At 35.1% G+C, this 24,705-nt stretch overlaps 1 protein-coding gene across 8 annotated transcripts in view; it reads left to right on the top strand.

Moving 5' to 3' along the window:
* Positions 1–24,705, top strand: part of LRP1B (LDL receptor related protein 1B) — a 1,828,472-nt gene that overhangs the window by 1,757,435 nt on the left and 46,332 nt on the right. For all 8 annotated transcript variants that reach the window (XM_077861563.1, XM_077861564.1, XM_077861559.1 and 5 more), the window contains one exon: positions 20,888–21,062. In XM_077861563.1, the coding sequence (XP_077717689.1) occupies positions 20,888–21,062 (175 nt within the window). The remainder of the gene's footprint in view (positions 1–20,887; positions 21,063–24,705) is intronic.

The raw sequence follows: 24,705 nt of genomic DNA, 5'->3' as shown, positions 1-24,705 counted from the left end.
TATAGCAGGCGGCCATTTCTGCTGCAGCGGAGACAAATCTGGTTTCAGATTGTTGTTTCTTTTGTAAGTGTATATTCTGCTTATGCAGGCCAGCATCTTGACATCCTTAGATGCCACTACCCTCAGCCAATGCTCTTTTCACACCGCTTTCCTAGCTTTATCTCTTAAATATGTGTTATAGGCCAGCAGAGCTTATCTAGCAAACACAATCTGGTCATATACAGGTGTCACACCTTGCTTACACACCTTGCTTACGTCCTCGTGGCTCTCCCCTCCCCACTCTCCTCCCAACATAGCAGGATATTTCAGCACAACTTCCACCTACCAACTCATGGACTTTTTCTTTTTGGCTCCAATATTCTCACAACCCTGAAAGACTTCCAAGCATCAGGGACAACACCAACTACTACCTTGCATAATGTAGACCCTCATTACAATCCAGACCACTTTTGCAGCCTCTCCCTTATTCTAGTAAAACCACAGTTATCATGCTTCTCCACATGTCAATTCCCATGGCATTGCAACTTTCTCCTGTTATTCCCTTCCTCTGGAATGCATTTTCTTTGGATTCTTTCTCACCTTCCTCTCTCCGTGCCAAGTCCTATCTGTCTCTGCCCAGTTTAAAGGATGATTCCTTTTTGAAGTTGTTTACATCTGCCCTCAGTTTGAATGAATCTCTTTCTCTTTTGAACTTTCAAGTCACTACTTCTTTACCTCTGTCTGTTTCTATTCACTTTTGCTTGGTATTATTAATTGTGTGCATTCCACCTATTTGTCTGAGATGACCTCTTTGAGATTACATCCAACATTGGCATTTGTTGAATAAATAAATAATCATAGATAAATAAATGAAAGCAGTTTAGAGACAAGTTAATAAAAGAACAATCAACTTAAAGTACAAGAGCTAGATTTAATCAGAGTACAACCATCTGGTATTTTTCTGTGCAGCTTTTCTCTGTTCCCAATTGGTCCATCATCATAGAACGTTGATCTTTTTTTTTTTTTTTTAACTTTAAAAAAAATTAAGTTGAAGCATCACCATTTTTTATTCTTTTTGATCTAAGTTGAAAAAATACTATGTGGCCATCATTATAGCAATTGGGTTTCTTAAAAAGAATAAATTCAGTTCGCATATATTTTAATTGGCAACTTAATAGAATCACAGTCTGAGGTAGCCTGATGCATTATAAAAGGCTGCATTATCATTTTATTATCACTATTAGCAGTCATAGCACTTCCCACCTTTTACTGCAAAGCACTTATTAAAATTAACCAATTAATCCTTAGACAGAGGTTAAATAACTTGCTCAAGGTCCCGACGTAGTAATATTACAGTCAGAATTGGACCCCAGGAGTTGTTGATCAAGATGTCAACAAACATTCCTGCAGTATGGTGATGCTGTGCTTTGGCAGCAATATAAGTCTGTGGACAGTGTCATTAAAATGATAAATCCAACAGCTGACAAAAGCATAATAAATTTAGGATCTATTATATGTGAGTCGGCAAGGTTCAGAGGACCTGGTGTTCTGTCAAAATTGTATCTTGCATACACAAAATCTTTTCTCCGTAAATGAAGGAATGACATAATGGTTCATTACGGTGCCTAATTAAAGGTCCATTAGTGGGAGGTAAAACATCAGTTCTTAGTTGTGCTGAGTAAAAACATTTCATGATTCTAATGGCAATATAAAATCTTGAGGTCCAAATGCAAATTAATTTTAACAGAAGCACCCAGGGAGAAGAGACAGAGATAAATAATGGCAAAGTAAAATTGGGTATTCTTTAAGCAAGTTGTTTAAGAACAAATATAGCTCCATTTTGTGCAGATCTGGAGCAAGGATTTCTAATATAAATAAAAGAAAAGAGTGAGCATGTATTTTGCATTTAAATCTGGGTGTTGGGATCCCTGGGTGGCGCAGCGATTTGGTGCCTACCTTTGGCCCAGGGCGCGATCCTGGAGTCCCGGGATCGAATCCCACATCGGGCTCCCGGTGCATGGATCCTGCTTCTCCCTCTGCCTGTGTCTATGCCTCTCTCTCTCTCTCTCTCTCTCTCATGACTATCATAAATAAATAAAAATTAAAAAAATAAAAATAAAAAAATAAAATAAATCTGGGTGTTAAATATGGGGTCAATAATATCTGAGGTTTTTAGTAGTTAATAGTAATAACATTAGAGCAAAAGGGCCAGGGAGGACCACCTCAATCTGTGCCTAAAAGCCTGGTATTAAAATCAAATAGCAATCTGTTTGTCTTCTCCTTGATATTTTTAAAGTTCTTGGGCAGCCCGGGTGGCTCAGTGGTTTAGTGCCTTCTTCGGTCCAGAGCATGATCCTGGAGTCTTGGGATCGAGTCCCATATCAGCCTCCCTGCATGGAGCCTGCTTCTCCCTCTGCCTATGCCTCTGCCTCTCTCTCTGTGTCGCTCATGAATAAATAAATAAGATCTTAAAAAATAAAAAAACATAAAGTTCTCTAGTAATCTGCTTGGAGAACCATTATAATTTCAATTAGAACTTAGTTTATTAGAAATACACCTGAATGGTTTATTCCCACTGGCTGCAATAAATACAGACATTAAGTAATATCTCAAGTTTATGACATTAGGAGTACCTGACAGTAGCCCAGACATTTTATCTATTGTAACTGGTATTAGAACCATAGTCTATCAAGTAATTATAAAAGTTATGAATATAGATATATGTCTACCATATTTGAAGACATGGTGGGATCATTTTTACCATTTGCTTACTAGAGCAATTTTGTTTCATTAGTCAATTTGTCAATAAACATATTTGGGATTTACAAGGGCCTGTCACTATTAGGCACTGAGAAAGCAGCAATATCAGAGATATTTCCCACCCTCAAAGGGTTTACAATCTAATGTGATTCTGGAAAAGATACAAAATATATCATAAGACAATTAATGAAATACAGTGGTTTGCAGAACCCAGGAAAGAACACAGAATTTAGTGGATAGGAACGATTTCTTGAAGGAAGTGACATGTAAGCTGAGACCAGAAAAAAGAAGCAGCTAACCAGATGAAGAGAAGCAGTGAGTGGAACAGAACTTGCAAAAGCCTAGAAGGAAAAAAAAAAAAAAAAGCCTAGAAGGGAAAGCCTTTTGAAGTTGATCTTTTCTGTTTCCATTTGATTTTCCCAGGGGAAGGTTGGCAAGGGAAATAACAAGTCACTAAAAATGTATAATGTCTTGGTCACAGAGAAATATGCTGTTAAACATTATTTATCTGAACATATAATGTTTTACCAAATACACAACCCTGTGAAGTATTATTTGTCCAATTTTACAATTGCCATAGTGAGATTAAGCCATTCTCGCTAATCTGTTCTACTAGAGAAAATAGGAGCTGCATTTTATAGCCTCGTGGGTCTGACTCCAAGAGCAGCTTCTCCTGGTGTATTTTCCTGTCATTTGATATCTTGCCCATTTTGCTGCATCTTTTTAGGCTCACCATGGGAACACTCAAAGCTTCAAGACATGCACTGGTTCAACCTGATGGTTGCCAGTTTCGACTCCACTGAAAAGAGGTTTTAGTAAGAATTTTAATCTTGGGATCCCTGGGTGGCGCAGCGGTTTAGTGCCTGCCTTTGGCCCGGGGCATGATCCTGGAGTCTCGGGTTCGAATCCCACGTCGGGCTCCCGGTGCATGGAGCCTGCTTCTCCCTCTGCCTGTGTCTCTGCCTCTCCCTCTCTGTGTGACTATCATAAATTAAAAAAAAAAAAAAAAAAAAGAATTTTAATCTTGACTTAATTAAGCCTATGTCAGGCCCAAGCAGAAGAGACTAAAGAGTTTTAATAATGACCAGGAAAATAGAATAAAATGTTTTCAGTGGTCCCCATTAGTATGAAGGACAATTAGAACTGAGCCTAGAACCCTAAGAAGGATCATGAGTTAAAAAGTGAAATTATTAGGGCAGCCCGGGTGGTTCAGCAGTTTAGCACCTGCCTTCAGCCCAGGCCATGATCCTGGAGACCCGGGATCGAGTCCCACCTCGGGCTCCCTGCGTGGAGCCTGTTTCTCCCTCTGCCTGTGTCTCTGCCTCTGTGTGTGTGTGTGTGTGTGTGTGTGTGTGTTCTCATGAATAAATAAATAAAATATTTTTCTAAAAGAAAAGTGAAATTATCAGAACTAGCTATTTCCTAAGTATGCAAGTATTCAAGATTCTTAGAGCATTCACACCTAGAGTGACAGAGTAATTTGGAGCGCTGGCCACCGAGAGTCCTCTAATCTTTTTCTCTACATGAGAAGACTAGTATTACTTTTATTCAGGCTTTTTGCTCAGATTACTACAACACATTCACTATGTATCTTTTTTTTCCAGCCATGAAAATCTGTTTTCTCTAAAATGTGCCCCTTTGAAGTGTTCATACCTCTTCGTCTTTACACGTGGCCTCATAACATCTGCTAAACCTCTCTAATCCTCCCACTTTGTCTTCTTAAACTGCCTTTGCCCTAGGACATCCAGCACTTCTCTTTGGCATTTTCACACTGTGTTTATATCATCATTCGTGTTCTCGACTTTCTACTACCCTAGAATATGAAGCAGGCTATGATGTTTTGCATACCTCATCAATCTTGGGGGTGCTTAACTAGTGCCCGGATTTAGGAGAAAGTATTAGGTATGTGAGTGAATGTAAACAAAGTAGGAAAGTCTTGTTTCCACCCAGCTATGCCTTTTTTCTTTTTTCTTTTCTTTTTTTTTTTTTTTTTTTTTTTGTCTGTGCTCTAATAAGATACCACTTAAAAGAGTTCTGGGATACTTGTACTCAGCAGCTCATTAAGTCTTACATTCTATGAGGAATTTTGTGCTTCTATTTTCAGTTTGGAGAAAAGAAAAATAGTGTAAAAATAGAATTAAGTTTGAATTAATGTGCGTAAGGAAAAATAAATACATTACTTTTCTCACATGACTACGTGGAGAATGATATGCTAAGGGTAAGGTAATGTAACCATTTTATTATCTTACTCTAGTGGTTTAAGACAAAATTGTCAGCATTATAGAAATATTAAAAAAAGAAATATTGAAGATAGTTTTGATCTAGTATAAAACTAGAATTATTACAAACAGTTTTTTTACTATAATGTTATATGCTATTATTTGGAATTATAAAATAATAAGAGGTAAAAGATTTAGGGGAAATGCCCTTATATAAAGAGTTTATTGGAAATAAGCATTTTTCCCCAAGGGGAGAATATGTCATATGTGAGTCAAAGTACATATTCTGATTATTAAAATTAATGTATTCAACTGATATATGTGAACACTTACTGTTCTAGGCACTAGGGATATATCATTATAAAAGCTCTTTGAAGATACGTGTCCTCATAATTTTTGGAGAATAGAAAAATCAGTGACATATCTTTGCAGATTAAAAGCCAGACAAAGCTGCAACTTAGACTTACATTTTCAAAAAGGGCCAAAGATCAGAAATGGACTTTATTCCAACCTATTTAGAAGCATACCATTATTTTTTATGCAATTGTTTCAAATTCCAACAAAAGTTTATAAAAGATAAGCTTTTATTTCTATGTCACATAACTTATGCTTAGAATATTAGTAATTATGTTTAATAATCTCAGTAATTTTTATTGGGGAAAAAATCTTTAAAAATGCTTAATTACTTTATCTGGCATCATAGCAGTAACTTTTCTCCATGCCAGCTTCATTTGATTTTGAGAAAACTCTAATCTCACAATATTCTTGAAACAGCATTCCATCCAGTAATCATGCCAAGTTTAGCTGGTTTAATCTTCTACTTTTATACCATATTAGGGCCACCGACAAGTATTTACCCTTCTTTTTCCAACTCTCCCTTCTCTCCAAGGGAGAATGAGTATACAAAATAATGTGAAGGTAATGAAAAGCAGCCTTAAAACTGCTTGTTTAAAGGTTGAAAATAACTTGTCACACAAGTAAAGAGGAATTTGTATTGAAATAAACTGAACATGCACAGTTGAAAGCCCTCAGAAGGAAGGAAGGATGGAAGGACAGGAAAGGACAGGACAGTACAGGAAAGGTCAGGAAAGGACAAGAAAGGGGAGGAGAAAGGCAGGTTTTTCATGAATAGAAGCCATCCATGATTGTAATTCTGCTGTACTTGATGTTAAGTAAACTGAATGGATTCATAAATAATTATCTGCAAATAGAATTGTGTATTTGAAAATAATATATTACACAAATCATGCACAGAGACACAGATTGAACAAAATATTTACTTGTCAAACCAAGTAAACTGTTTCCAGTTAAATGCATCCATAACATTAGTTTTGAAATAATTAATTTAAATATAAATGTAAGTAATTTTAAAACACATTCTTTTTATCAGATTTGGAATGTCAACTGACATGTTTTGAAAAAAAAAACGTCATAAATCAGGAACCTTTAAATCTTTTAAGTGAAAAAAAATTAAGATTCCTATCTTATATTTAATTGATAATCTACGTTTTTCACTATTAAAGATTTTTTCACTATAAACTGGTATTATTACTCTCTTTTATGCAATAGATCTCTTTTGATAGTAAATATTGTGCTAGAAAAAATTTGTATTCATCCTGATTATTGATAAAAATGGCTAGAGAATTAGGATGCCATCATTGATTTTCTAGATTAAAAAAAAAAAACTAAATCCTTTTTTTAACAGATTTTATTTATTTATTTGAGAGAGAATGAGTACAGTGGGGGAGGAGGGGCAGATGGAGAGGGAGAGACCAGCTCCCTGCTGAGCAGCGCCTCAATCCCAGGACTCTGGCATCATGACATGAGCCAAAGGCAGACACTTAACCAACTGAGCCACCCAGGTGCCCCCTAAAAATGTCTAAATCTTAAACATAGAGCTTTTGAATCCCAGAGTGCAAAAGAGCAAAGAAAGGTAGGAAGACTTATAATTTACCCTATGATTTTATAAATCATCAGATGAAGAAGAGCAGATCTTTCCTTACATCAAAACAGTGCATTAATAATAGTATTTATTGGGCAGCCCGGGTGGCTCAGCGGTTTAGTGCCTGCCTTGGGCCCAGGGCATGATCCTGGAGGCCCGGGATCGAGTCCCACGTCAGGCTCCCCACATGGAGCCTGCTCCTCCCTCTGCCTATGTCTCTGCCTCTTTCTCTCTGTCTCTGTCTCAAATAATAAATAAATAAAATCTTTTAAAAAAATAATAATAATAGTATTTATTTGTTTAATTTTATTCTCATGGATGCAAAAAATATGTTTGATTTCAAAAGAATGAATATATTTTAAATTCCATTGTTTCCCAACAGATGAAATAATGCTAAAAAGAGCAAAGGATGGGATCCCTGGGTGGCTCAGTGGTTTAGCGCCTGCCTTCTGCCCAGGGCGTGATCCTGGGGTCCTAGGATCAAGTCCTACAATCGGGCTCCTTGCATGGGGCCTGCTTCTTCCTTTGCCTGTGTCTCAACCTCTCTCTCTCTCTCTCTCTGTGTGTGTCTCTCATGAATAAATAAATAAGGTGTTAAAAAAATGGTTAAATAGAAAGGAGATAGCAAATAATTTTTTAAGGTTTTATTTATTTATTCATGAAAGAAGCAGAGACACAAGCAGAGGGAGAAGCAGGCTCCGTGCAGAGAGCCCAAAGTGGGACTCAATCCCGGGACTCCAGGATCACACACCCTGAGCTGAAGGCAGATGCTTAACTGCTGAGCCACTCAGGCATCACAGCAAATAATTTTTTAGCATATGTGTTCAATTGTATGAAGATTAACTATTAGGGATAAAGAAACCACATTTATTGAGGGTTGCCACTAAAGAACCAGATATATCTTAAGTATAAGACACTTTGAGAAATAGAAAGTCACTTGGTTCAAAATAGTACTAGATTAATCCAAAGGTCAAGTATCTGAATTTGAATTTTTAGATTTGCATTCTCCACTTAAAGATCCATGACTAAATCCATGGTAATGAGATGATTTAATTTTCAATTTGATGAAATAATGTGCACTTTATTTATTACTTTTGATAAATGGAAAAATCTATATTGTGATAATCTGAAATCTTGTGATAATCTGATAATCTTGAAAATAAAATGATTCAAAATTGATATAAAAAATAAGTAAATATAAATCAACATAGAGGCAGAAACAGATAAATTGGTGCAAGACCATCTAATGCATGATACTTTATTTAACTCCATCAATTATTATCTGAGTCCAAGAACTCAGGTCCCTTCTGTGGTATCTTCCAGACCATGAATAACTAGAAGTAAGCTAGAACTTTTCAACTCCAGATCTCTTATTACATTGGATGGTAGTGTGGGCTTCTGATCCTTTTAATAATCTCTTGCCCAAACAGAACAAATTCATCAAAGGTAGTGTAATTTCTGTGGGTTTCTGGAACCTCACTGAACATACTCTCTAAGTTCATTCTTCTGGAATCTGTCAAGCTAGAATCCAAATGTAAGGAAGAAACACTGAGTGTTAGAGGTGATGGTATGGAATTAAAACATTTTTTAGATCATTTAAAACTATGTAGACTAGAAATTTGTGGGCAAACAAATAGTATTCTACAACTTTAGACTTAAAATTATTTTCATCATTATAGCTGACACATGATTTGTAAAATAAATAATGATAGTAGAACTTTATCTGCTTCTCAGAGTTAGAAGCTTCAAGTGAGATAATTTACAAGAGAAATCCTCCGTAAATTTTTAAATCAAATGCTTTTAACTTTTTTTCATTTTTATAGATATTTTGAGTACCTATCATTTATAAAAAGGAATTAAAATATGTTATATATTTAAAGATTATATATAAGTTATAGATATTGGATAACAATAAAAATAAATTTATTCCAATTCGCTTAGATAAGCAAGCCACTACATTAAAGAGATTTATTAGTTTTATGACATTTATGAACACGAGTCACATGAAAATAAGTAAATCAAACCACTGAAAAAAAATCATTTCTTATAAAGGTTTACTTCCGCACACATATTAGACTATGACTATGACTGTAAACCTATTAGAAACTGAAAAGTTCAGTCTAATTCTGTAGAATGCCCCATTTCTGTGAATTCGGTGTGCCTTCATTCACACGGCAGCCTAGGGTGTCTAGTATTGGTTTACTGATGCAGCAGCTGAGTGTATGTTTAATACAAGGACCAAATTTCCAGGCCCCTTTCCTGGGACTTGATGACATCCGTCTCTGCTCGCCATCTGATTCTCCTCTTCCATCTCCCACCTTCTCCCCCACCCACACAGACACCTCCTGGCAAACTTCAGTTAGTTGCAGGAGTGGTTGACTGATGCCATACTTACATATATAACTGCCTGAGGGGTTTTAAAACTAAAAAAATCAGCCGTATTGCTCTTGTTCTCTGATTTTTGAAGTGCCCTGCTTTCCAGTGGCCAGCCATTAATTCAACAAATAATGACAACATCTGATTGCATGCCGGCCACTGAAGCTTGGGATTTAGTCATGAATAAACTGAAAACTGCTTTCACGGTACTTTAGCATTTATAAATAATACACAAACATGTTAGATGTCAGGCAGTGAGGAATGAGATGATGAAAAAAAAAGCAAGGTAAATTAAGAACCTACCTACTTTCTGAATGGAGAAAAGAGCCTATTATGGAAAGAAAACATATTAGTTATGATATCGAAAGTTTCTTGCTACAGTATCTTTCAGTTCTCTGTGTGTATAAAAGAGTAATGACTTTATCTCACCCCCTTAAGGATATTTTCAAAGAACAATAGTTTTTCTAAATAAAAAGGATCTTGGATTAAATCACTTTACTGAAAAAAATAAATAAATAAAAAATAAATCACTTTACTGACTAATTATAGCAATTCAATGCATACTTCTAATCATGTTAAAATTTAAATGCTACTACTAATAAAATTAAAATGATTTTCTATAGTCTCAGAATTATTATAAGTCTTAGTAAAGTGGAAGGCTGGTTGTTATATATCAATAATCTGTTTAATTCCTGCATATCTGACTTATAGGAAAATTGCACACTTGACCAGTAAGAATCTTTTTGTAGCATGCTACATATTACTCTGCCGGTGGCCTTTTCAAGGTGACTTTCTCACTGTTTTAGTGAACTCTGATTAAATAGTAATCACTTCTATATAATCCATTATTTTTCTTCTTGCTATCACACTAGTGTAGAAACCTCTCTCTATTTATATCTATACTGATAGAAGTACATTGATATATGGAGATACAGATATATATTCTGCAAAGTAACGTATTAAAGGAAAACTAGAAAGGAGGTCACATTTAAGGATATCAGAAATCCTTACTTTGACATTTACATTTGAAGTGAGTAGCTTGGAAGAAGGAAGTAAATAGGATGGAAGCATAAAAAGGTGAAGAGAGAGAATTATGCACAAAGAACTGCATAATCTTTCTAGGATGGCCTCATCTCCTCCCAGTGTGATGATGTGGGATATTCCCTGCCCTCTATTTAGGCTACAGCATGAGGACAGTAGCTTTGTTAATGGTAATTCCATCTGAGGAGCTTTTCCATGATTACCTCCCATCCAGCATTCTTCACCTCCCATCATCTCTCCATCAGATTCTTTCCAGTCTTCTAAAAATGAGTTATTACTTTGTGATCTGAATTGTCTTTAAAAACCTACTTCTGGGGCTCCTGGGTGGCTCAGTCAGTTAAGCGTCTGCCTTTGGCTCAGCTCATGATCTCAGAGTCTTGGGATCCAGCCCCTTGTCCAGCTCCCTGCTCAGCAGAGAGCCTGCTTCTCCCTCTCCCCAACCCCCACTCATGCTCACTCTCTCCCTCTCAATTAATAAAATCTTTTAAAAAATAAGTAAATAAAATTTAAAAAATATTTCCATGTTCCGATTCGATAAAATTTTTTATTGATCTTTTTTTTTTTTTCCAGCCATGTTAGCCTTGAGGGTTCTATCAAAGTATGGGCATTCTGAGAGCATGAGCAATATTAATCCAACAGATATTAACACTGTAGATGTTGACACATCTTAGTAGGTTGAAATTAATTAAACCTTAATACATATTCCAAGACCTGACAGAGAAATTAGGGAATAAATATGGGAAATGACTTGATTATGGTCATGGAGGTACCACCTTGTATGAGCCTGCTTCATTCTCATGGTTTTTTAAGCCATCTTCTGCTTATTCACTTATTTGGTTTTCAGTTAGCATCATCTTATAAAATCATATTTAGCTGTCATCTGCAAGTCAGCTCACTTTCAAGTCTCAAATGATTCTCTACCACTTTATAAATAGTTACTTGCTAAAACCTTTTATAGCTGTATTCCTTTAAAAATAGAAGAACACTCAACCCAGAAATAATTACTTGCTAAAACCTTTTATGGCTGAATTGCTTTAAAAATAGCAGACCACTCAACCCAGAATATGATTATATACAAAAGTTATACAGGTTTCTCTGATATTTGAAAAAAAAATATTGCCATGATAGTTTTATGAGTTAATTTTTGACTATTACTAAAATGATCGATGCTATCATTGTTAATACACATTTTGAAATAGCAATCTGTGAGAGATTTAATGCTGGTACTTTCAAAATCTCACCCCATATGTTGTACCTAAATCAACATTTTGATAACTTGGCTTTCTGAATTTTACATTTTCCTTTTACCTGGATACTGTTTGCTTAGAATGGATTTCATTCTTTTGGATTTTTCAGTGTTCTCTATAGAAATATTTGGGATATATTTCTATTTTTAGTAATATATTAGAAAATGCTAATTTTCCTAGACATGCTTTCCTTATGAAAATTTATCAGCTCTAATCAGAGTTTTGCACACATTTTTTCCCTAGTGAATATTTAATTGGCATACCTGGATTCAATGTTTTCCTACTTTATTAAACTCAGCTCTGAAACTGGAAGATATATTTAGACTATGCAATAAGTTTAATTATTAAAATATCTTAGGTCATGTAAAACATTTGAGGACTGTAAAAAAAAAGATAATTTTAACATTTCTTAAATTTGTTTTTCCATTTCCTTATATAAGCCTTCAAAGACAACAATCATAAAACTCTAAGCAAATTTATACAAGTTACTTTATATCTTCTGCCTCCTAAACTATGCTAGATGAAAAACTGACCCCAGAGACAGAAAGGCCACAATCAGTCTTGTCAACATATTTAGGAAGCTTTTCCAGAATCCTTCTAAATGTTTTCATCCTAAATGAGATGTCAGTAAATGGTAACACTCCAGACATGCCTCACTTTGTGATTTATTGGCAATTTTTTACAAATATTACTTATTTGTGTGGAGGGACTCAGAGTTGATTCTGCTTGATAATGAAGATACCACCATGGATAGCTAGAAGTTTCCTCCAAATAAGGGAATCTAGGACTGTAAACCAGTTATCAGTGGCGAGAGAGGCAAATATTCAATCTGGGTTGGGATGTGAGGCTGAAAACGACATGTGAAATGGGAATGTTTGGATGAGGTGTGGGAATCCAGCTTGAGTTTCTGGGCTCTGATATTGCAGATTGTGGTGGCATCCAGTAAGCTTTCCTGAGCATGCTACTTTTGATCTACAGGGTCCTTTAACACTTTGGCTGGTAGTGAGACCCTCGGTACCTACATAGATGGGGGCATATTTTAGATACACAGAAAGGAAGGAGACCACCAAAGATATTTAAAATTACTTTCTAGAGGTTTATTTTGATGAATAAATGTATGACTTATAAGAAGAATAAAAGTTAATTCTCCAGATTTAGGCTTGTTTGGGTTTGAATTCTGTTCTCCCACTTACTGTTGTGTGACCTTTGGTAAGGTGTTTAACTTTCTTGTGCCTCAGTTTACTCACCTATAAAATGAGAACAATACGGTATAATGCATGAAACTATAACCAACAGAAGAGCCTGGCGTGAAGAAGACAGCTAAAATTGAGTATTTATTATCATTGTGATCATCATTTCCATTATTTTACTTCAAACAGGCCCTACTTGCCCTTGATGATATGAAGGGCACTGTTGGGGGCAAGTGGGGGAGGAGGGACTCATGATTGAATCTTAGGCATGTAATGCTGCCTCTGTTCAAAGATGATCAATGGGTACATTGGATAAATTAGTTAACTCAGATGAGGTCACATTGTTAGCCAGAGTAACAACTGAATTTAACCTCCAAATCCTTCCTATTCTAGGCAATGGTTTTATTTCCTTCTCCTTCTTATACACGTAACCCTAGCAAGTGTATTCAAAAGTTTATAAAATACCGTCGTTGGCTGTCTTCCACATTTTAGACCTACATGGAAGCTGCCGTAAACCTCCCAGTAGGGAGGATATTAGCAAAATTCATAGAACCTACTGCTCCTGGGACACAATTAGGTATCAGGGAAGGTGGAGTATGAATCGCACTGAGACTGGAGCTCAGCTATGGAATGCCTGGGGATATGCACTGTGGAGAATTCTCCGTAGTGTCTTTGTGAAAGTAATACAATCCTACTTCTGGTTGGTTATTGTTGTTGTCGTGTGTAGTCCTAAATTAGCAAATGCTTACTTAAATTATGAATCTTAATGCCAATTCACGTAACTTATTTTTTAAAACAGGGTCAAAATTCAGTCAAGTAGAACAACTGCTGTATATACATAGAATTGTATAATTTAGTCTCCTCTGTATGACCATCTGTATTACCCATTAAAGACTCTCCAGTTTCTGCATTATTCTTACTGAATATCTTCAGCTCCTGCTTAGGTGGTTTTATTTTAGTTTGGTTTTATTCTTTTTAAATAAATGTCACACTTCACTAACTATTACAATGTGAGTGAATAGCACAGTTGCAAATATGAGTTAATAGCTAAATAGTCTTGGCAATTACTTTTCAATAGAAAGAGATATTTGGGAAAGAAGTAAATGCAGCTAGAGATTTTATAGACATCTGGCTTCCATGAATATTCATAAACCTGTATATATACAGCCATACAGCCCATATTTTATGGAGTCTATTAAGATTCTCTAAAAATGGGGATCCCTGGGTGGCTCAGTGATTTAGCGCCTGCCTTCAGCCCAGGGCGTGATCCTGGAGCCACGGGATCTAGTCCCACATCAGGCTTCCTGCGTGGAACCTGCTTCTCCCTCTGCCTGTGTCTTTGCCTCTCTCCCTCCCTCTCTCATTCTCTCTCTGTCATGAATAAATAAATAAATCTTAAAAAAAAAAGGATTTTCTAAAAATGATTAAAGGAAGAAGTATTTCCTTATATTTCTGGTTTCTTGAAAAGGAAAAATAGAGAAAGAGGGAAAAGGTGCAATAATGCTATCCCTTGAAAATTACTTTATTTCCATTGCAGAAAATAGCCATTCACTTATTCTCCAGTTACTATGCACTTAATTACCATATGAATGCTCTGTAATTATATACCCATCGTTGTCCTTTAGATTACATGATTGTGTGTAGTGCTACTATGCAGTTCTTAGTGTAATTACCCTACAAAGGTTATAACAATTTTTATATTGTGAATATAAAGTGTTATCATATAATTTCATGGTAATCCCTACTTTCTTAGCACAGATTAATTACATTTCATTATTGCTCCTTCTTATCATATGTGAAACATCGTGATTGTTATGCCATTCAGGTCAGTAAAATGCTTAAAACTCAGGGGATGGAATGTTTCATAAGAAGGAAGATTTTGTTGGTAATAATATTTATAGGCTCTTGCCACAGTGGATATTTTTCGGATCAGTTTTGGTTCTTTTTCCTTCTTGTCTTAAACTTTCAACTGGGATGTCAGCTCTCTGAGAGCTGGTGGCCTTTCTCATATTTCAGTCCTCTCCCTACAGCTCTCAGTATATAATTAGGCAGATGCATGTTCCTCAGCAAATAACCAACTATGGATTCACCATTTCCATTTATTGTCATGGTTAAATTACTCATGTTGTTCAAAACAGGATCACCATATTGTTTTACCAGCTTTACTTTCCATAAATTCTAACTATTCTTTCTGAATGGTTACTGGTTGATCTGGTTAGACTCTTTCATCTTTGACATCCAATCCCTTCCCCTTTCCATGCCCTACAACAAAAAGTGTCCTATCACTTATGTTTTCTTTTAATTTGTTTTCTTTTAGTCTACCACATTTTTAAAACTATCAGTTCCAATAACTATTAAGCCAAATTTAAAATCTGGAAAAAAAAAAAAAAAGGGTTATTGGGTTGTGGGTCTCTGAATCTGTGTCTATGTCTGTGTGTTAGAAATTAGAAGGCAGTCCTTTTGCTACACACCTTGGTGTTAACTAACCACAAACATCCCTAACTCTGTTTTCTTTGGGAGGAATTATTAAGTTTTTTTTTTTTTCAGTAACATGTCACTTAATCTAAGCTGAATATGAAAAAACAAAAAGCGGAACACTATAAACTTCTGCAAAGGTAAATTCAGAGAAATGATTAAGAATCATAGTGTTACAGGAGTCACTTAAAAGTATTGATATATTATGGGGTGCCTGGCTGGCTCTGTAGGTAGAGTGTGTGACTCTTGATCTCAGGGTTCTAAGTTCAAGCTCCATGTTAGGTATAGAGATTATCTAGAAATATGATCTTTAAGAAAAATATATTCACATATTTTACTTAGAAAAATCTTTGTCTTATACAAAGATTACTTTCAAAATGTTTTTAAGTGTTTTTAGTGCTTTAAAGTGGTAAGCTCTTATAGGATAACTATTTTTTAGGGTTCTGACTGATAAGTATTCTTTCAATGAGCGCTAAACTTTTCTGTCCACTTCAGAGCTTATTTGGTCAGGGTGGAATCCTTAGAACCAAAGGGAGCAGTTGCATACCAAAGGAATCTTCTTATATACCATTCTACTTCATACATTGCTAAATTTCTGCTGGATTAGGAAGTGCTAATGAAGTATTCTTTTAATTAGATTAAATAGCTGAAGAGAGACCTAGAATTTAAATATGAATGTGTAGTGATTATTTGGGAGTATATAGAGAAGTGACACTGGTAAAAATACTGCATATATTTATACATGTTTTGCATAGAGATGCTTGCAATTCAAGGTGGGTTAGAGCTGAGAAGAGAATGAGAGAGAAATGAGGTCACTCTCCAATGACTTATTGTACATTGTTGTCCTGATATTGAGACAATTGGAGAGAATGTGAACTTTGGTTGAATTATCCATTTTATAAATAGCACCATCAGTTGTACCAATTTTTTTTTTCCTGGACTTACATGTAATATGTATCACGATTAAAACTGAAATAACAGAGAACACTGAAGGAATTATTTTGCTTTCCAGTTTATAAGTATCCAATGCTTACATGGTAGTTAAAATAGCAGATGACAAAGTCTCCTATTAAAGAAGGTTACTTTCTCATGTGTTCAGGAATCCTGGAGTTAGGATTAAGAAATCTTTAAGACAGAGACGGAGAGGGAGAGAGATAGAGAGATAAGTGGGGGCGGGGTGGAGAGGGAGAGAATATGCATGCAAAGTATTGGGTCCCTAGAATCCTAATAGTGGTGCAGAAAACAATCCAGTTGAACATATAAGTCAAGCAACTTCTGCATGCTCCACATCTGAGGCCTAATAGTAGGAGACAGAACATTTTCAAAGAAAGGCACTGGGAAGCAACTCTGGCAGGGTCAGAGTATAGTGAGCAGCTCTCTGTCTCTGAAATTCAACATAGCGTCAAGTGTGAAGCATGTGAACTGGGGAAAATGAAATGTCTTCCATTTGAATATCTGTAGAGAAAGAGTTCTGAGTCTAAAATGATTTCTGCCTTTTTTAGAAGGAAAAAAGTGGCATGGCTTAACGGCATGCAATTTAGGATTATTTGTTAAAGTGCAAATTCTAATATCTGCCTATTTCACAATTTTATCTTAAGCAAACATTTCTTTTACATTCTTTGGATTCCATTTTATGCCATGAGGCCAATCAACTGCATTGAATAATGTGCCTCTGACATCCTAGGAAAAAAATACTGAAAGCATTAAAGGGTAGAGAATTTTCTTTAAAGCATTGAAAGTAGACCATGAATTCCTTTTAATAGAAGTGTCTATAAAGAGAAAACCTATTTAGCCTAGTTAGCAAATTAACTAGAATTTCTAAAATATTGTAATTGTAGTATATTTGCCATTAGGTTAGAAAAATCCTTTTGTTGAAGCATAACATAAATAGGAAAGTTTAAAATCACCAATTTACAGTTCAATACGTTATCATCAGGTGTACACACCAGGGTAAACCCACATGCAGGTAAAGAATAAACATTATTAGTACCTCACATGCTCCCTGATGGTCTTCATCACTATCCCCTCTCTTCTCCCCAAAGATAGTCCTTTTTGACTTCTAGAACTCTAGATTAGTTTTGCCTTTTGAATTTTATATAAATAAAAAAATAGTGTATATATTTTTGCTCCAGATTTTTTTCTCCTTACTTCTGTGAGATTCATCCATGTTATTGCTTATAAGCTGCACTGTTTCCATTTTATTATTTATCTATGATATTAATGTGTGTATATATACATACATATATTTGCATGTATAGTTCACTGTGTGAGTGAACCACAGTTTATCTTTCTTCTTGCGATGAACATTTGGATTATTTTCAGTTTGGGACTATTTCTAAAAAGGTTGCTGTGCATATTATCTACATATTTTTGAGCACATATGCATGCTTTCCTCTTGGATGTATATTAATAGTGGAAATGCTAGGTCATAAGGTGTGGGTATGTTCAAATAGAGTAGATACTGTTAATTGTTTTCCAAATCAATTGAACCAATTTATATTTCTACTAGTAGTATATGAGAGTTTCTGTTATTTGTTGTCAATTAGGTGGAAGTGCAGTGATATTTCTTTGAGGTATTAATTTGTACTTCCCTTTTTTAAAAAAAAAGATTTTATTCATTTATTTGAAAGACAGAGAGTGAAAAGCATGAGCAGGGAGAGGGGCAGAAGGAGACAGAGAGGGAGAAACAGATTCCCTTCTGTGCTCCAAGTTAAATGTGGGGCTCAATATCAGAACCTTGAGATTATGACCTGAGCCAAAGCTAGTCATTTAACCGAACAAGCCACCGAGGTACCCTTAAATTGTATTTCTCTGAACACCATTGAGTTGTATATATCCTCACATTTTTAATCTTAGTCTAAAGGAGATTTAATTTATGCACCAAAATTACATATAGTTAGTAAATTGTAGGGAAGTAGTTAACTTTATCCTTTAGCACTCTAGGCAAGGAGTTCCTTGCTACACTGTGACATAGTGCAGTCATCAACCATCAGAATGTTAGCCCAATTTTTTCTATTTTCTAGGGTCTTCTCAGGGATGTGGTTATAAAAACAAAATTCAAATAAATAAATAAATAAATAAATAAAATTAAAAAATAAAAAAATTTCCAAAATTTTGGATTAAAGATTAGATTTTAATTAAGGATCACAAAGTTAGTTGAGAAATATGCTATTTTAGTGTCACCTGGATGGCTCTGTTGGTTAAGTGTTGACTCTTGATTTTGGCTCAGGTTATGATCTCAGGGTCATGAAATTGAGCTCTGCATTGGTCATGGAACCTACTTAGAATTCTCTCCCTCTCTCTCCCCTGCCCCTCCCACCCCTGCTCACATGTGCCTTCTCTTGTCTTTCAAAAAAAAAAAAAAAGGAAAAAGGAAGGAAGGAAGGTAGGAAGGTAGGAAGAAAGGAAGGAAGAAGCTATTTTACTTAAATCCAATCCTTTTACAACTATTGAACAACGTAGTCCTTTACTCATCGGTGAAATTTGTTTAATAAGAACACCATTTCTTATGTTCCCCAGTCCCCAAATTCTAGTTCCTCAGCCAGTCCCATGGGAATCACCTGGGTCCCATTTCAGATTAATGAATTTAGAATCTAGGCATAAGTGGGCAGTGGTAACAAGAATGAGTACTGGAATTTACATTTGCAAATAAATCACTTATATGATTTTGATGAATTATCCACTATGGATAAGGACATCATGTGAAGATCTTGGAAGGATACATAAGCCAATTTCTCTGTCCCATTGGACAACCAGGATGAAAGGATGACATTTAAGCAATTGGAGGGGGCGAAATGAAAAGAGCTCTTTGTCAGAAAGAGGTACTGAACAACCTAAACTAATGAGAGTTATTCTTTAGAGATTTCTGCACTGAATAGGGGCAAGAAGATCATATAAGCTGCTGATCATACATTCTTCATAAATACAAACAATTCGTAATGTGTACACTATAGCCACCAAGCCTGGAACAAACAGACACCATCATGGATAGATACTAACACTGACTTGGTTTTTAGATCTTCAAGTCTCTCACCTTCCGAAAGTGCTACTTTTCTTAAATATAGCCAAAACCATGTTAATTGACTGAAGCATTGAATCACAATGAGGGTACTTGGCATAATGCAAGAGCAAGCATAAGAATGCTTGAAATAAATTTCCATAAATATGAAGCAAAGCTGTCAATAAATTTAATTTCTGTCTGATTTAATAAAGGGCTAGATAAATATACAAACATGAGGATTATAAATTATGTTTTAATTTTCCTCACCCACTATAACTGTCTTACAGCAGGTTAAAGTTTATAAATTGAGATTTTTATCTCAGCTAATCTCATTTAACATTGCTTCACAATTACTTAGCTAAAAGGAAATTGCAGCTTCTAAACACAAAGTCTGAGATTGATCCAACCAGTTCTTTTGCTTAAGATTATTGTATTATGAATTTCAATATTCTGAATGTGTTAAAGTATATGTTCATATATAAACATACATATACACTTGTCTGTTCTTCAAAAGACTGAGTCAGAATGTCTAATTACAAAGATAGTGTGGCTATTGTATTATTACATGATCTTTATTTTTTTCATTCCCACTCAAGAGGGATAGAAATATTTGAAGATGTCTCCTCAAGTAGTTGAGAAAACTGTCTATAATGTACAGTAAGAAACACCTTCCAGGGACACGTTGGTGGCTTAGTTGGTTAAGCATCTGCCTACAGCTCAGGTCATGATCCCAAAGTCCTGAGATGAATCCCTAATTTGGGCTCCTTGCTCCATGGGGAGCCTGCTTCTCCCTCTGCCACTCCACCTGCTTGTGTTCTCTCTCTCTCACTCTGTGTCAAGTAAATAAATAAAATCTTTAGAAAAGAAACATCTTTCCAAATAAAAGGCTCACACCACATGGAGTTTTTATCTCCATGAGGAGGGAAGTTTGGCTGGGAAGTTTGGCTCTCAGCTAGGAGGGGAACCACAAATAGTCTAGACTTCTGTTCACTTCCCACCCATGATGGATCAGTTTCCCAGTTCACTTTTCTCTTGGTATTCCATGAGAGACACATCTCCTTGTTTCCTTGTTTGCTCACTTGTCCGGGTGTTCAGAAATAGTGGCCCTGTTCTGCTGTGTGTAGAGGGAAGCTTCTTTGCACCACAATGAGCTGATGCAGAGGTAGGATTCCCCCACTTACCACATACTACCCTTCTCCAGATGAAAAAGGTGCAAGGAGAAGAAACAATAAATGACGTCCAAAGAAATCTTGAGTATTTCTGTGCATTTCAGAATAGTAGTAATATTTTCAATTAGAAGGAAACTAAGGAACCTGGTTAATTTAAACTCTGAAATTCAGAACCACAACTAGCATTCTATCAATATAACTTACCTCTTTTTTTTTTAGCAGATGAAATGATGCCTGACTGGCAAAAAGAGGAATCAATAGCACTATTAAAGAATTCTAGTTACATGTTATCACAAACTGATTTTGTAAATTAATCTACTTATTGATTGGCTGTTTTTATATGTGGGTGTTTTAATCAATTTACTTATTTTTATATGTGTTTAATGATTGACCATTTTTAAATGTTAAGTGAAATGGTTACATTTATTGTGACAAAAGAAAAGCATCTTGTATTTTAATGTATTTTTGTCTGTTGTGCGTTCTTCCTAGATGTGTGTCACCACTATTGTGTGAATTCTGAATCCTGTACCATTGGAGATGACGGAAGTGTTGAATGTGTCTGTCCAACACGCTATGAAGGTCCAAAATGTGAGGTTGACAAATGTATAAGGTGCCATGGGGGGCACTGCATTATAAATAAAGACAGTGAAGATATATTTTGCAAGTAAGTGGACATACAGCTTAATTTATTAAAGCATTTGAAGCCAAAAGGTTGTAGCAGTTAAGCAATAAATGTGAAAGTCATGTAAATTCTTTTTTATCCTAGAATTCTTTAGAGTGACCATTGCGTCTTTGTTTTGTCTTATTTTGGTTTGATTATAGATCAAATTCAGTTCATTTCAAGTAAATTAACTTATTCAACACCTACTATGTGCTGCTAGAGAACATGAAAATTCATCATATAATCATGTAATGATATGGTCAGATCGTTCCCTCTATAGACTATTCCTAATAATAAGCAAGAAATATGAAATGTAACATACCTTCAAAAAGCTATTCGTCATAGCCCTAAATTAGAATAGCTCAGGCTTTTAAATGTTTCATTATTATCATTGATGATGAGTGTTTATTTTTCTGTTACAAAATGAGCCTATGGGGAAGAAACAAAAGACCTGTCTACTGGAAATACATTTTGATCTTCCAGGTTTTATCTGACTTTAAGTATTATGGTCCAAAATAAGTAGAAGGAATAATGTTCCCTAGGAGGCAACTACAATATAAACGTCGAAGTTAGACTTTGGTTACGTTGCCTTTTGCCCTTTGGCTTCAAGATCAAGTGAATGGAAAACAGAGCATCGCAGCTACAGGGTAATGCCATTCGGATTCCTGTCGCGAAACAAGTTGATGCCACTGAGGTTAGAGTTCAGTCCTTACTCTGAACTTCTTTTAAAAACCTTTTAAAAGAAGGGCTTATGAAGCACTGGACCCCATCACTTGTCTTGCTTAGGAGTATAATAAATGAGAATATGAGATAGAGAAGCATGCTGTAAAGTGTTCATGCCATGGCTTCCACTGAGACAGCTCTGTGAGGATGCCAGCCCTGAATTATGTTGCTCTGCCAAACAAGGCCCAATAAAATTTTATTACAGACAGCATCAACATTTTTTTTATTTTTTATTTACTCTCATTTTAGAATTTACTCTAAATATGATTTGTATTATCATTATGAATAACATTTACTCAAACCCTCAAATTGGGTCATTTGAAAGTACATTATTTTTTAAGTAAAGTAATTGAAAATATGACTAATTATAAATGTGTGCCTTTGATAAGTATATAAAAGCAAATGCATTTTCATGTAAACTACCAAAATCATATTTGCTCATTAAGCTCGTCACTTCTTTGTGATGAAACTTTAGCAAGACAGAACTTTGTTTCCATTAGTGAACGAACATACATTTTTCTCTATGTCCAATACACCATATAAGAAATGCACTGTAGTCTCTTGCTTGCAACTCCATTCCATTCATACAGGAAATACTAGACTATCATCTAAGACAGGCTAAAAACTGCAATTGCCTTCCCAGTTTTCCTTAGGAAAGCTCATGTAGAGACAGACACCCTATTTCCATTACAAGGGGAAGTTCCATATGAAGAAAAAGTGAGACTCTTTGGGCTTTCAGTACTGCCTGCTTACAGAGAAAATTAGCTTCACCTAGAAACACCAGAACCTCATAATCTGAGCATGCCACGAAGATCCAACGCTGTAATTTTGGACTCTTAAAGGATCCTTTTGGGAAAGAATATGTCAGATGGATAAATAAGAACAGTTGTTAGCAAATGAGTAGATAGAGGAAGTTTAAAAATAGACGTATAATACTTGATCAAATAGGCTAGATATATAAAAGTGTGATAATACAAACAAGACTCTGGGTATTCTGAAACAAATGAAGACAAACTTGTCTTCATTTCTATGATATTTTTCATCTTAGCATTAAATGACATGTACACTATGTTAGAATTTCTGTCTCATAGGTAAATAACTTACACTAAAACAAAAACACAACTGAATTACAGTAAATCTTTTTCTTAAATATGAAAATTCAAGCCTCCATCTATATTTGTGATTACAGATAGTCAGGTGTGTTTCTAATGCACAGTCTATGAGCTGTCAACTAGAATAGATACTCTGTCAAGTATAATAAATATAATCTTTAAAAATGGAGCTAATTGTATATTTTTCTCCTTTGTGGAAATCCAAGTAAGTATTGATGAAGAAAGACTTGATCATAATTTTGAATAGCCTAAATAATACCTTTTCAATTCTTTGTGTGTAATGGACAACTGGTAATTAACTTTTGGAAAGAGATATATCACAAACTGTGTGTGTGTGTGTGTGTGTGTGTGTGTGTGTGTGTGTGACATGCCTCTAAGAAATGAAATTATGAATAAAACTTGCATTAAAACATGAGCTGAACTCTTTGAAGCATTATAATGATTTGAGTAATTTGTATTTCACATTTGAAATATATACAAATGTCTGTCTTCAATTTAGGATGCAAATAAAACTATTAGAAGGAGAAAGAGACAATATCTTTTATAACTCCTGAAAGCAGGAGATAAAAGCAATGAACACTTAGAATTTTTTCTTTCTGTTAAAAGCTGGTATTTGGTGTATAGTTATCTTTTTTGTAGGAAATTCTTTAATATAAAATGAGCTATGTTTTCTCTCTGGCGTTGTCCTTTTCATAGAACAAGAAACTGTAACTTTTTGCTTTTTGATTTTTAAGGAGGCTGAGATGGGGGACAAGGAAATCCAGATCCATTTAACATATCAGGCACCAATACCATTAAATGTATACTTGTCTCACTTTGTATCCATATTCAGTGCCTCTAGTTTTAAGGCATTCTTTGCTAAATCTTAGGAACTTTTAACTACTGCTTCCTTCTTCATGTTTGGCTCTACATTCACATATCTCCTTTTTAGAGTGTGTACATAGTTGACTCATTGCTTCTGTTCATCTTGAAAAGAAATGTGATTTTTAAAATCCAGGCTCTTAAAAAATACCTTTAAATTAAACACCTGGAAAAAAGATAAGCCATTTGGTGTTTTTTTCAGCAGCCTCACCACCTACATGAGGTGAAATAAACATTCACGGAATGAATTAATCAGGATCGCTAACTGATCATTTTAGGCATCTAGCCGATCATTGGGAATTACCCTGTGATGGATGTAATACAATAGATGTCCATCACGGAGAGGATCAAAGTGATCAGTGATATTGCAACCTGATTTACATGTCAAGCTTATGTCCAGATTTATGGTGACACCACTGATTGCTTCATGACACCTAGTGCAACATGATCTCATAATCAGAATAGTGGCATGATCTGTTGTAATTCTGCTTTGAGCCAAGGCTTATATGATTCTATCACCCTATTTCTCATACAAGAGATCTCTTACTATTTTAGGATGTGGATGTACTTTTGTCTTTTCCCCCAATAATTTCCAACGTCCAATCTAATATTATGCGTTTATACCAAAATATAACATGGCAAGTAAGAAATTTCTGTATTTTCCCATTAATGTCATGCTTGTTTTTTTTCCATAGCAATAGCCATAGTGTTTATTCTTATCTCAGACATGTAATGTACTGTGAATTAAAATAGTTTCCATAATTTTCCCAAGAAAGCCTAACTCATTACCTTGTTGCCATCCTACATATTGTTCCTATAACACTACTGTTTATTTTTTCAATGAACTTACCATGATTTTTGTGTGTGTTAGAATAAAAAAAATGACATTAATTACAATACATAATCAAAGAGAAACAGTGGGATAAAATGACTATCAGATAATCCTATAT

The sequence above is a fragment of the Canis aureus genome, chromosome 20, assembly GCF_053574225.1.
Source record: "Canis aureus isolate CA01 chromosome 20, VMU_Caureus_v.1.0, whole genome shotgun sequence".
NCBI lineage: Eukaryota > Metazoa > Chordata > Mammalia > Carnivora > Canidae > Canis > Canis aureus.
Note: the sequence above shows the minus strand (reverse complement) of the source record. Positions and strands in the feature narration are given on the sequence as shown.